At 41.5% G+C, this 12,392-nt stretch overlaps 1 protein-coding gene across 2 annotated transcripts in view; it reads left to right on the top strand.

Moving 5' to 3' along the window:
• ABCC4 (ATP binding cassette subfamily C member 4 (PEL blood group)) overlaps positions 1–12,392 on the top strand; it is a 228,747-nt gene that overhangs the window by 157,115 nt on the left and 59,240 nt on the right. For both annotated transcript variants that reach the window (XR_012121003.1, XM_073212444.1), the window contains exon 21: positions 8,575–8,725. Coding sequence is in view for 1 of the 2 variants with exons in the window: in XM_073212444.1 (XP_073068545.1) it covers positions 8,575–8,725 (151 nt within the window). In the remaining variant the exon portion in view is untranslated. The remainder of the gene's footprint in view (positions 1–8,574; positions 8,726–12,392) is intronic.

The raw sequence follows: 12,392 nt of genomic DNA on the forward strand, positions 1-12,392 counted from the left end.
ATAGAAATAAAACATACCGACATTCCATAAAGTTCTGAGTTAACTGAGTTAGGTGAAGTCAAAAGGAACAGAGGTGATAAAGGGGGACCTGGAAACCAGAGTAGATTTCTGAAATCCCTGAGACATGCCAAGTGCCGTTTCAGCACGTAACTTAACCTGCAGACTTGAATACTCCTCCTAGACTGCTGTAAGGTTTAGGAGGTTACATTTAAGAGTCTTCCATATTTTTCCCTTTGCTATATTTATCCTGTAATTGAAGAGTAATGAGTATGATTTGATAGCAATTGCATTTTTTTCTCTTAATACTTTTGGAGTTTTGGATAGCCTCTTCATAATGTCACGGATTCCACAAGGATCTTGTATGAGCCAGCAACACAATCTATGTGATAGTCATTTCACTGAAAGGTTGTTTGTTTGTTTGTTTGCTTATTTATTAATTTTTTATTAAGGTATCATTGATATACACTCTTATGAAGGTTTTACATGAAAAACATTGTGATTACTGCATTCACCCATATTATCAAGTCTCCCCCATACCCCATTGCAGTCACTGTCCATCAGTGTAGTAAGATGCCTCAGAGTCACTGCTTGTCTTCTCTGTGCTACACTGTCATCCCCTGTGACTCCCCACACATCCCATGTATACTAATCATAATACCCCTGAATCCCCTTCTCCCTTCCTCCCCAACCACCCTCCCACATCCCTCCCCTTTGGTAACTGCTAGTCCCTTCTTAGAGTCTGTGAGTCTGCTGCTGTTTTGTTCCTTCAGTTTTGCTTCACTGTCATACTCCACAAATGAGGGAAATCATTTGGTACTTGTCTTTCTCTGCCTGGCTTATCTCACTGAGCATAATACCCTCCAGCTCCATCCATGTTGTTACAAATGGTAGGATTTGTTTCTTTCTTATGGCTGAATAGTATTCCATTGTGTATATGTAGCACCTCTTCTTTATCCATTCATCTACTGATGGACACTTAGGTTGTTTCTGTATCTTGGCTATTGTAAATAGTGCTACAATAAACATTGGGGTGCATATTGTCTTTTTGCATCTGAGAACTTGTATTCTTTGGGTAAATTCCTAGGAGTGGAATTCCCAGGTCCAAGTATTTCTATTTTTAGTTTTTTGAGGAACCTCCATATTGCTTTCCACAATGGTTGAACTAGTCTACATTCCCACCAGCAGTGTAGGAGGGTTCCCCTTTCTCTGCATCCTCACCAGCATTTGTTGTTCTTAGTTTTTTTGATGCTGGCCATCCTTACTGGTGTGAGGTGATATCTCATTGTGGTTTTAATTTGCATTTCTCTGATATTTAGTGATGTGGAGCATCTTTTCATGTGCCTGTTGGCCATCTGAATTTCTTCTTTGGAGAATTGTCTGTTCATATCCTCCACCCATTTTTTAATTGGGTTATTTACTTTTTTGGTGTTGAGGTGTGTGAGTCCTTTATATATTTTGGATGTTAGCCCCTTGTTGGATATGTCATTTACAAATATATTCTCCCATACTGTAGGATGCTTTTTTGTTTTACTGATGGTGTCCTTGGCTGTACAGAAACCTTTTAGCTTGATGTAATCCCATGTGTTCATTTTTGCTTTTGTTTCCCTTGCCTGAGGAGATACATTCATGAAAAAGTTGCTCATGTTTATATTCAAGAGATTTTTGCCTGCGTTTTCTTCTAAGAGTTTTGTGGTTTCATGACTTACATTCAGGTCTTTGATCCATTTTGAGTTTACTCATGTGTATGGAGTTAGACAGTGATCCAGTTTCATTCTCTTGCATGTAGTTGCCCAGTTTTGCCAACACCAGTTGTTGAAGAGGCTGTCATTTCTGCATTGTATGTCCATGGCTCCTTTATCATATATTAGTTGACCATATATGCTTGGGTTAATATCTGGACTCTCTATTCTATTCCATTGATCTATGGGTCTGTTCCTGTGCTGGTACCAAATTGTCTTGATTACTGTGGCTTTGTAGTGGAGCCTGAAGTCAGGGAACGTAATCCCCCCAGCTTTCTTCTTCCTTCTTAGGATTGCTTTGCTATTTGGGATCTTTTGTCATTCCATATGAATTTTAGAACTATTTGCTTGTAGTTCATTGAAGAATGCTGTTAGTGTTTTGATAGGGATTGCATTGAATCTGTAGATTGCTTTAGGCAGGATGGCCATTTTGATAATTTTAATTTTTCCTATCCATGAGCACGGGATGTATTTCCATTTATAGGTATCTTCTTTAATTTCTTTCATGAGTGTCTTGTAGTTTTCAGAGTATAGGTCTTTCAATTCCTTGCTTAGGTTTATTCCTAGGTATTTTATTCTTTTTGATGCAATTGTGAATGGAATTGTTTTCTTGATTTCTTTTTCTGCTAGTTCATCATTAGTATATAGAAATGCAACTTCTTTGTATTAATTTTATATCCTGCAACTTTGCTGAAGTCAGTTATTAGTTTTAGTAGTTTTGGGGTGGATTCTTTAGGGTTTTCTATGTATAATATCATGTCATGTGCAATGAAAGATTATTTTTTTTACCTCAGGTGTTTCCAGAATAAATAAGTAGGAGATCTCTCCTACACCCCCGTCTGTAAACAACTTCCTGATAAAAAACCAGGCATCATATTTTCTCTCTCTCTAAATCAGGAGAAAATCTTGCCATGTTTCCTTGCCTAGAAGTGAACCTTGCTTTGTTTGTTGCATTTAGTCTTATCTTCTGCAAAATCAGTAATTGTTTAAGGCAATCCGGGCAAATTGTACTTATCACAACTTGGAACAGAGTTCTTAAAGAGCCTGACAGCAGAATTAAAAGCTTTGAAATTCCTCTGAGTTGTTAGCCATCTTAATAATCCTGATTTTATATTTTTAATACTGTAAACACATAGCAAAAGTACTGTCTACTGATTAAGTGGCCTTATGATTAGATATACATTGTACTTTGTGCCTAATATAATTATGAGAGCCAGAGAGTTCAAATAAGAATGGAGTGAGCCAAAAGTATGGATGACATATTTATTTGCATAAAAAAAGACGAATACATTTTTACTGCTGTTTATAGAAAACATGTTCTTTGGCATAAGCTTCACAAAAAATAGCAGGAACAGAATCCATGGAATTAAGCTTAAAGTAAATTGTGGGTAGATACCTAGGAATTCCTATAGGACTATAAGCAGTTTGGTAGTTAAATGTCAAACAGGTCTTCTTTTATTTAAAATCAGGCTTATATAAGGAATATGTTAAGGTCTGTAACAGTAGGGATTCAGTGTTAATTCTAGAAGAGGAGACATCCTGGGGAAGTTTTATATTTTTATTATCATCCAAATATAGACATTGAACATGTAAAATAGCCTTATTCTATGTTCTTGGGTTTTATGTATTTATTAAGATTAAAATTGGCCCTTATTTCACTTTGCTTTCTGGGCTTAGAACTCATCTTCTGAAACTGTGTTTCTTTTTCTTATTTAAGCAGTAATTCTTAAATCAACACGTGTTAGTATGTTCTTCTAGCAAGTATTTTTAAGAACTTTTTAATCATCAGCTCTGCTCTGTGAGCTGATGAGCCTATTGTTCCCTAATTAGCTGGGAGTTTAGGGCTGGGCTTCTCATGGGAGAGACCAGACACAACCCCAGGAAACCCAACAAAACTAAAAAATGCACACAAAAGGGAAAATACGTAAAATAATATAATTCAGGATTATTTTTTTTTCCAAATCTTATTTGTGTATGGAATACAGTATCTTGCACAGATTAAAAGAAGAGGCTGGGGTCAAAATGCCTGTAAGACGTCTGACTTGGGGCAATTACTAAACCTCCCTGAGCATCAGTTCCTTCTTTGCCAGTGGAGATGATAGTCCCTTCTACTCAGCTCAGATGTGAGAGTGGAGTTAAATAGTGCATGTGAAGTGGTTAGGAGGTTGGACACAAGGCAAGCCTTATGAAATGTTATCCATATTGGTATTTGGAGGGTGGGGCAATTGTACCTTTCTTCAGATGTCAACTAGATGGAATTGTGGAATTTCTTCTGTATTAATGGGGAAATTTGTCATAGGCCCTAGCAATTAAGCAATGGCTGATGTCTAAAATTTTTCGGTGAAAATGTCATTATATTTCATAAGTATTTTTTTCCTCTTCTGTATTATTTTTGTATGCCTTGTTAATAATACATTTAGGTGCTAGTGTGGTTTGTCAGTGGAAGCTGCTCATAAGATAGCACCCTTTTTGGGGAAGAGAGGTGTGCCTTGGACATCCCACCCACAGGTGTCGGTGACATCCTGATGGTCCAAACCTGAATGTTTGCCAACCTGGAACGGACACAGTTGAATTTCTTGAGATTCGCTAGTGTACAAAGTCTAGATTTTTGTTTCCCGTGATAATGGTACCAGTTCAGGATGCATAAAAGAAAAAACATTGAATGGATTTTCTCCTTCGGACGTACTGAATAATCTGGCAGGTGGGCATTGGGTTTGCTTTGTTGATTCAAGGTTCCACTAGCTTTTTCCTCAGTCGCTCAGAAATGCTCAGCAATTTCAGAGCAGTAAGTCTTAACACTAAGAAAAAGGTACGACTTGAAGCAAAAAAGGATATGAAATAAGAAAAGAAACATCTCAAACAATGCTGAGTTGCCTCCCATTTCCTGAGGTTACCAATCTTTGGGAGGCTTAGAGTTGGCATAAAAAATAATGTAGCAGGCAGGGAGTTCATTGGCCATCTTATCTCAGAAGTGCATATTCAAACAAAATATACCTCGAATAGTATAGCCAGAGAAAAGCCAGTCTCTTTGGTACATGATACATCGTTCCATCTAGGAAACAGTAACACCTGGTCTGATAAGTCCCTGAAGAGGACTAAGCTGTTCAGGTGGTTTGAATGACCTACCTCTCAGGGTCCAGCTTCTGTGATACGGCATGATATTCTTACAGTTTGTGGGTCATGAGATTCTTAAGATTCTTTGAGTCCTTAAATCCATTAATTAACCATTCCTTCCGCCCTGACTCCTGGCATCCAGAGCACCCTGTGGGGTGATAATGATGGTAATTAGAGCTTCTGTTTGTTAAACATGAACTGCTAAGCACTTTATATGCATTATGTCTTTAATAACACCACCATCCTTTTATGTTGTTGGTATACCCCAGTTTTACCTAAGATAATGAGTGGTGGAGAGTCTTACTCTCCCTGTTAACACTCAAGAGGGTTGGCCCTAACCACTGTCAGATAGCACAATACTAGGCTAATGCAGCATCCCCTCCAGGGTTAGGGCATGTCTGTCATTCTTTGCAAACTCAGAATTATACAAAGTGTAAAAAATCAACATGTGCTCTCAAGTGAAAGACTTCAGCCAAGAATTGTTTGTGTATGTTCAAGTGGCTTCATAGATTTTGAGTAGAATTCCCAACTGGCGTGTTCGAAATGGGATACAAGTACATCAAAATAGTGATTCCCTTAGATTTTGGGGTGTCGGGGTGTGGATCAGCATGTTTCTGAGCTGTGTACATACCATCGTCTCTGTGTGCTGCGGCATGACAGATACAGAAGCGCTGGCCGTGGGCAGTGGGTTGTCAGATGCACTTAGAATCCAGTCAGATGGGGGGAATTGTGTGTGGAGCTTGGATTAGACTCCTTGGAATCCCTGGGAACATGGAAGGAAGGATTGAGACTGGCTCCAAGGAAGGGATGTTTGTTCAGCCCCGGAACCTTCTGTTTCCCCTACAGAGTGTTATGATCTTTCTGCTTAGGTATTATTTTTACCCTCTGCCAACTTCTGTAAAGAGTGTGAGAGAGCTGGCAGTAAAAGATTTCTATATATGTGTGCATAAATACATATAAATGTAAGCCCATACATTGTGTATATGTTTTTATAATATACACAATAATATAAAAAATATGTTTTATAATATATATAATAAGGTGTAGTATCTGATTCACTGTGAGGCTGGCCATATAGTATGACTTACAAGTAGAAATAAAACTTACAGAAAGCCTCTGAATTGCTTTTGAATTTGGGACATCAAATCTGAAAGACCTCACCTGAAAGTTTCTGAGAGCAAAAGTTTGCAGTCTTTAGTGAGGACAGAGAGTTGGCACAGCCCTGATAGTGTCCTGAGTTTTGAGCTTATTTCTGCTGCCAGGCTAGCAGCCATGAAAGGCCCTTACCCTGGAGAAAGTCAAACAATTGATACCGGTTGATACTGTCCAATCAAATGGTGTGTCTGCTAAAAATAAAGGTGTACATTTGATTTTTTTTCATAATTGACATCTCGGTCATATTTTTCTTTTCCTCCTGACAACAAATGATGGCAAGCCTATTGACTTTACCTGAGAGCAGTTACAGAAGGGGCTGGAAGGACACTCCCCTCGGTCATGAGGGGAAGAAAAAAGCTTGCCTTCCTAATTAGTATGGCAGGATGGGATGCATCAGTTAATCCAGTAGCTGTAAGAAATTGCTCAGCTGTAGGTGTAAGGGAGAGAGACCAGACAGTCCTATTTTCTCCCCTTTATGATTGGACTTTGTTCCTTCATAATTCCATGCCTCTTCCCTCTAGGTTTTGTGTTGCTATCACAGTAGAGAGTGAGAGAAATGGTACAAACACATGGGTCTACATCAAGATAATGTAGTTTCACCAGAGCTCTTGTGCACAGATCTGGACGTTTCTGGAAGCTTCCTCCTTCCTCCATGCTCCTGCCTGCAGCTGTTGCACTTGGGTTTCCCATGTATGAACTGTTTCTGGCTTTTTCCGCAACACAGTGGCTTCCCGAGTTTAGGACAATCCCTTAACCTCCCAGCTTCATGTTACCTATAAATGGAAATGGCAGCTCCTTCTTTTCTCATTCATATGAAGGTTGTGCAGATCCGCAGAGCAAATGAATGTGGCAGAGCTGTGCAATGGCAACCTGTGTGTTGTCCGGGGTCACCCTGCTTACCTTCCCTCAGAGTCAGGCCCACTGCTCTGGGTGGCATGGTGTGGAAAGGCCCTGGGCTGGTCTTGAGAGGACACAACTATCGCAGGCAAGCATGCTCACCTTGGTGGCCCTGCTCCTTCTTGGGCAGCATTTCCATCATCTCTGACCACTACCTGAACACTTCTTATGCCAGCCTGTGTTTGTTAAGCCAGCCTGAAATTCAGCAGCAAGTCCCTGCTTAGAGCCCTCTAAAAACTATTCACGTATTCTTCCTTGCATTTCCATGGTACTCTCTGCCTTTGTGGATGGTTGTGGACTTGTATCCATCTAGGATAGTGAAACTTGGAGGCCTTGGCCCATGCCGTGTGAAGCCGCCTGTCCCCCCCACCCGCTCACCCCTTTATGGCAGGCAGACACTAAGTGTTAATTTGCATTCCTGCCGCCTGAGCTGGTACACCATGTGATCAATCAATCACGCCTTCCTGATAAAGATGGATACTTAAATTAGCATCATCCAGTGACTTGGGTTTCTATTTCACCTGCTCTTTTTAGACCAAGACCATATGCCAAGATAAAATCATGCCAAGCGACAAGGTGATGATTAAACAAAGGTCCCCAAAACTCTTAGCACAGTGCCTTGAATGTGGTAAACACCTGACAAATGGCATCTGATATTATCACCATTAGCCGCTGAAATAGACATTTAAATACTTAATCTTAATGATAGAAATTTCGATGTAAATCCAGATAAGATTTAAAAAAACTTTTAGATATTGTAAGTTGTTTTCCTTATGGAAACTCAGGTATCTAAGAAATACCAACAACGTGTTTCATTGTATCTCTCTTCTCTTATCTGTTCTTTATTGGGCATGCTGATGAACTCTGAAATCCCTTGAATAAGGCATTTAGAGAGAGAGAGAGAAAAAAAAGAGGCTCTCAAATAAATAAAAAAATTTTCCTGAATAATAAAAGTTGGCCTTCTGTTGAGGGCAAGCTGAAACATACCCCCGGCTCCATGACCGATGCTCTGCAGTCCTAATCAAGTCTTTTCCTCTCTCTGTGCTTCACTATCTCCATCTGTAGAATGAGATATTACTGTTACTCAGTAGGGCTCTTATAAGGATTAAATGAGTTCATACTTGTGAAGCATTTAGTGGGCAACCCTGTGCAGTCAGTAGATGTTAACTGTGGACAGAGAACCAAGAAAGAGAAATCCCCACTTCCAGAGGTAAACATTTAAATTTTCCCCCTCCTTTCTGACCACCTCATTTGTAACTGGCTGCTTCTATCTCCTTACCTGTCTATCTGGGTCTCTGGATTCCTCCGTGATACCTGCTTGCTCATTTATCTTGTAGTATCTGCTGAGAGTCTGGGATTCAAGTCCGACTCTCAAATTTTCTCCTCTGTTAAATCGGGAAAATATTAATACCTACCTCATACGGCTGTTGAGTGTGTCAAGAGAGCTAATACCTAGACATTCTTACAGTATTTAGCACATAGTAGGAACACAGTAACTCTCATCAGGACCACCTATAATTTTGTTATTTCTTTGGATGGGAAGGCATTCCGTGCCAGTCCAACACAGCTTTTGAAGAAAGGAGTTTAACCCTGGTAAAACAACCTATTAAGTCTATTTTTGAAAAGAATCCTTAGTAAGGAGGCCTCTGGTCTGTTCTCTCTGTTTCAGACATTCCTACAAGTGATTGGTGTGGTGGGTGTGGCCATGGCAGTGATTCCCTGGATTGTAATACCTCTGATTCTCCTTGGCATCCTTTTCTTTGTTCTTCGGCAGTACTTCTTAAAAACGTCAAGAGATGTCAAACGCCTAGAATCGACAAGTGAGTACTGAAGCTCTCAGGCTGGGATGGCAGTGCACGCTAACTTGCAGTTATGCTGTAATTCAGGAGCCCCCTGAAATTGTGTAGACACTGTCTTCCAAGAATTTCTAGGTTAATGTTAGGTCCCTGAGTGTTACGGCCACTGTGAGTCAGTGTGGCTCTTAGGGAAGCTGGAGCTGAGGGAAGGCCCGGTGCGGCTTGCAGGTGAGCACCAGGAAGGCGTGCAGGACACCTGTGGAATATTGCTTCGGTACAGTGTGAGCACCATGAAGACGAGCCCTTCATCTTCCGCATGACATACTTCCTAACACAGAGCAGACACTCAGTAAATATTCAAAGGAATAAACTATTTAGTCATGTTGGAACTAATATGGAAGGAAAGTGGTTGGAATTCTTCTCTCCCTGAAGTTATTAGGAATGACAAGGAAAGGAAAAGAGGTCAGGGAGTAATACTCATGTGTCAGAAGCGATACATTTGAAAAACATATTACTTTCACATACTCAGAAAATGGCAAATAAGTTGACAATTGTTAAATGTTTTGAAAATGAAAGCAGTGTTGTTTTCAGTTTTGATCTTTACCACTACTTGGTTTAATGCCACATCGCTGCAAGTTTTTTTCCCTCTAGGCTGTCCGTGTGAGTGGATCCTGAAAGTAATTTCCTTAGGAGGACACAGGAGAGGGATGGGTTCAGTGTGCATTTAGTCTGACTGTGTTCAGTTTCCTACTTTTGGAATAATGGGGGAAACATTTTATGATCATTCTATTCTACAGATAGTCACAGAGGATGAAATAATTCAGAGCTTATCTCATTGTTGATGCACATGTTTCATTATAATTAAAAAATCACAAGGACAGTAGAAGTGTAATATTACAAAAAAAAAAAAAAGAAATAAAACCCCAGTAAGGTACAAGGAAAATAGCCAAGTCTGAGGAAAGAAGATACTTGCATCAGAAACCTCAACTGTAGATAGTTACTGCAAATTAACACCAGCTTAGCTTTCTGGAAACGGGGCTAAGGAGAGAAACACGGAGTCCATGGTTCTCCTTATCTACTAAGAAAACAGAAGTTCATCAGGACAAAGAAATTTTCTGTTGGGATATACACGTGTTTCTTTTTTAATAATAAATGCCTGAGAGACATTTACCATAAGTATTTGTGTACAGGATAGTGAGCATGAGCTTCACAACAGCTAAAGAAAATTTTTTCAGTCATCAAGAGAACAAGCCAAACTGCCAGAAGGTCTGGTTTTGTGAGGTGTTCTGGTGGGATGGCGGAGCAGCATAGTCCACATACGGGTGCCATCCTGCTGACGTGACTTAGCACAGTGATAGGGCCTGGAGAAGGCCGAAGAATAAGGCAGAAGTGATGAGCTCCGGGCAGTCTCTTGTGTAGGTGATGGGACCTCTGACACTTTGTGATTCGAGGCTACTCATGAAGGGGGGCCATTTGTTGCAGAGGAGGTCTTGGGTATATTCAGAGAAGGGTTGTTTCGGAAGCAACTCCTGGTGCAGATTTTTGCCTGGAGTGAGGGCCACTTCCATCCATGTAGAACTGGAGACAAGGGGACCTCCCCAGGCCTCCTGAAGCGATGTAGGATTTTCTCAGAGTCAGACTGGAGGTCCCAAGGACGTTGGCACGGCCCCCGAGGGTTGCACGGTGCCGCAGTAGGCTTTGACATAAGTTGTGTAAGGATGTTCCCTCCAGCACACTCCCAGACAACCAAATGTGGTGAGCAGGTGATTAGATCTGTATTCTTACCTGTCTCCATGGTGGGTCTGTACCCTAAGTAACAATTCCACCATCGTCTCTAAGCAGTAATTGGTGGTATTTATTGAGGCCACTGCTGGAACCACCAGCTAAAAAGGGGATGCCTGGTTGGTCTGGCTAGAAGGTGTAAAGCCACTTCATCCTTTCTTAGAAAGGCTACTAAAGTCCTGAGGATTATCTTCTGATTGTACTGCCTAGCTGCGAACCTTAGGCTGACATTAAAGCCATCTTAATGACGAATCTGCAGAGGATCTTAATGGTTTTTTTATTTTTGCTGAAGTGAGCCTAGCAACAGCCCATCGCAGAGAAGTGCCTAAAACCAGGATGGCATTTGGTTGCATTTCTCTAGCCAGCTCTTTGTGTGGCAATGCCTGGACTATGAAGGCATATCCACATTCTGTCTATAAGGGAGCTGTTACCCATATCTGCCGTGGTCATTGCCAGGGAGGGTCAGCACTTGCACCATGTGTTTTCAGACCATAGATCCTCATTTCTGCTGTTTTAAGGTGCTCTCATGCCAGATTCCCAGGGACTTTGCTCAACTTAAGGTGCTTATTAATAAGATTTACAGTAATGGGTGAGGCTATTGGATGTTAGCTGAGTAAGATTCTGGAGTTTTCTCACCATCAACTGCAAAGTCTGGAGAAAAATGCATTCAGTCATACGTGGGCATCTTCAACCCTGATTATCTCCCTCTGGGACACCATGGCTGTGATTAAAAGCACAGTCTTGGTAATAAGACAGAGTTGGGTCTCATCCCAAGCTCTACCACTTCAGTGGGTTAATTTACTCAATCTTGGGCAGTGCTCTTAATCCTTAATATAGCCAGAGATATACCTGCCCTCTGGGGTTCTCATGGGGATTACTTGAGCTGATGCTTATAAAGTGCTCGCTGGCCACTATGAAAGGCACTGCCTTAAACATGAGGGAATCAAGAATGTAGGAACAAGCAGCAGGTCTCACACAGTACTGATGATAACCTGCAGCAGGGCTGTCAGCCAGGGGCTGTGTGTGCAGTTGCCTGCCCTCCCCTTCCAGGGAAGGTTTGCCATCCTTGTGGGGTATGACACAAAGAGTCTTCAGGGTCGTGGAAAGTACAGCTGTCCATCTTGTGCAATGCAGGGTTACTTTGGCCTGTGGCTGCTGACCAATGCCAGGGGTGTTAATAAGCCTATTCAGGATAGCCAGCTCAATCTTTGTATAAAGAGCATTATATCAGGCAACGTAATAGCAGAGCCTTGACATGGAAGAAACAGGATAGCGCTCGCAGGTTCTGATTCCTGCTGAAACTCTTGGGTATGAGATGAAGTTGGTGGTGTGGTCTTTGGGTTCCCTGGCATTCAAGGCTGGGATACCCAGTCTAAAGTCGACCCTGCCAGAGAGACTCAACTGCAGCTGTGCTCTCCCAATGAGAGAAGCAGGTGAGGATGCCCAAGCTGCAGAGCTTCATTCCAGCACCCTCCCTGGGTAGACAGCCACATCTGCTTCCTTCTCAGAAGGATTGTCTGTGATGAAGTTGTGTTTATGTCACAACATTTGCTCTAGAAATGAGAGCACGGTTCTGGTGAGTTCTCTTTCTTGCTAGGATCACACAGCCTGGGATTCTCCTGAGTCATCCCACGAGCACCCTATTTCCAGACTGACTGTTCTGGGGCAGCTGGGACACCTGCTGGGGTGTGCAGGAAAGACCTGTTCAGAACTTCCCCCCTTTCTTCCTTGGAGCATGAACTCAATCCCTGTATGTTCACCTTGCTGTCTTTAAAAGTGCAAAGTTAAGGGAAGCTAAACAGGTTAAAGGATATAATGAAGAGAGAGACAATGTGGATGAGAGAATCAGACACAGACACAACTAGGTTGCCAAAACCGCAGCCTGCAGTGGATGCAAGCGACGATGTTA

The sequence above is a fragment of the Manis javanica genome, chromosome 9 (genome assembly GCF_040802235.1).
Source record: "Manis javanica isolate MJ-LG chromosome 9, MJ_LKY, whole genome shotgun sequence".
NCBI lineage: Eukaryota > Metazoa > Chordata > Mammalia > Pholidota > Manidae > Manis > Manis javanica.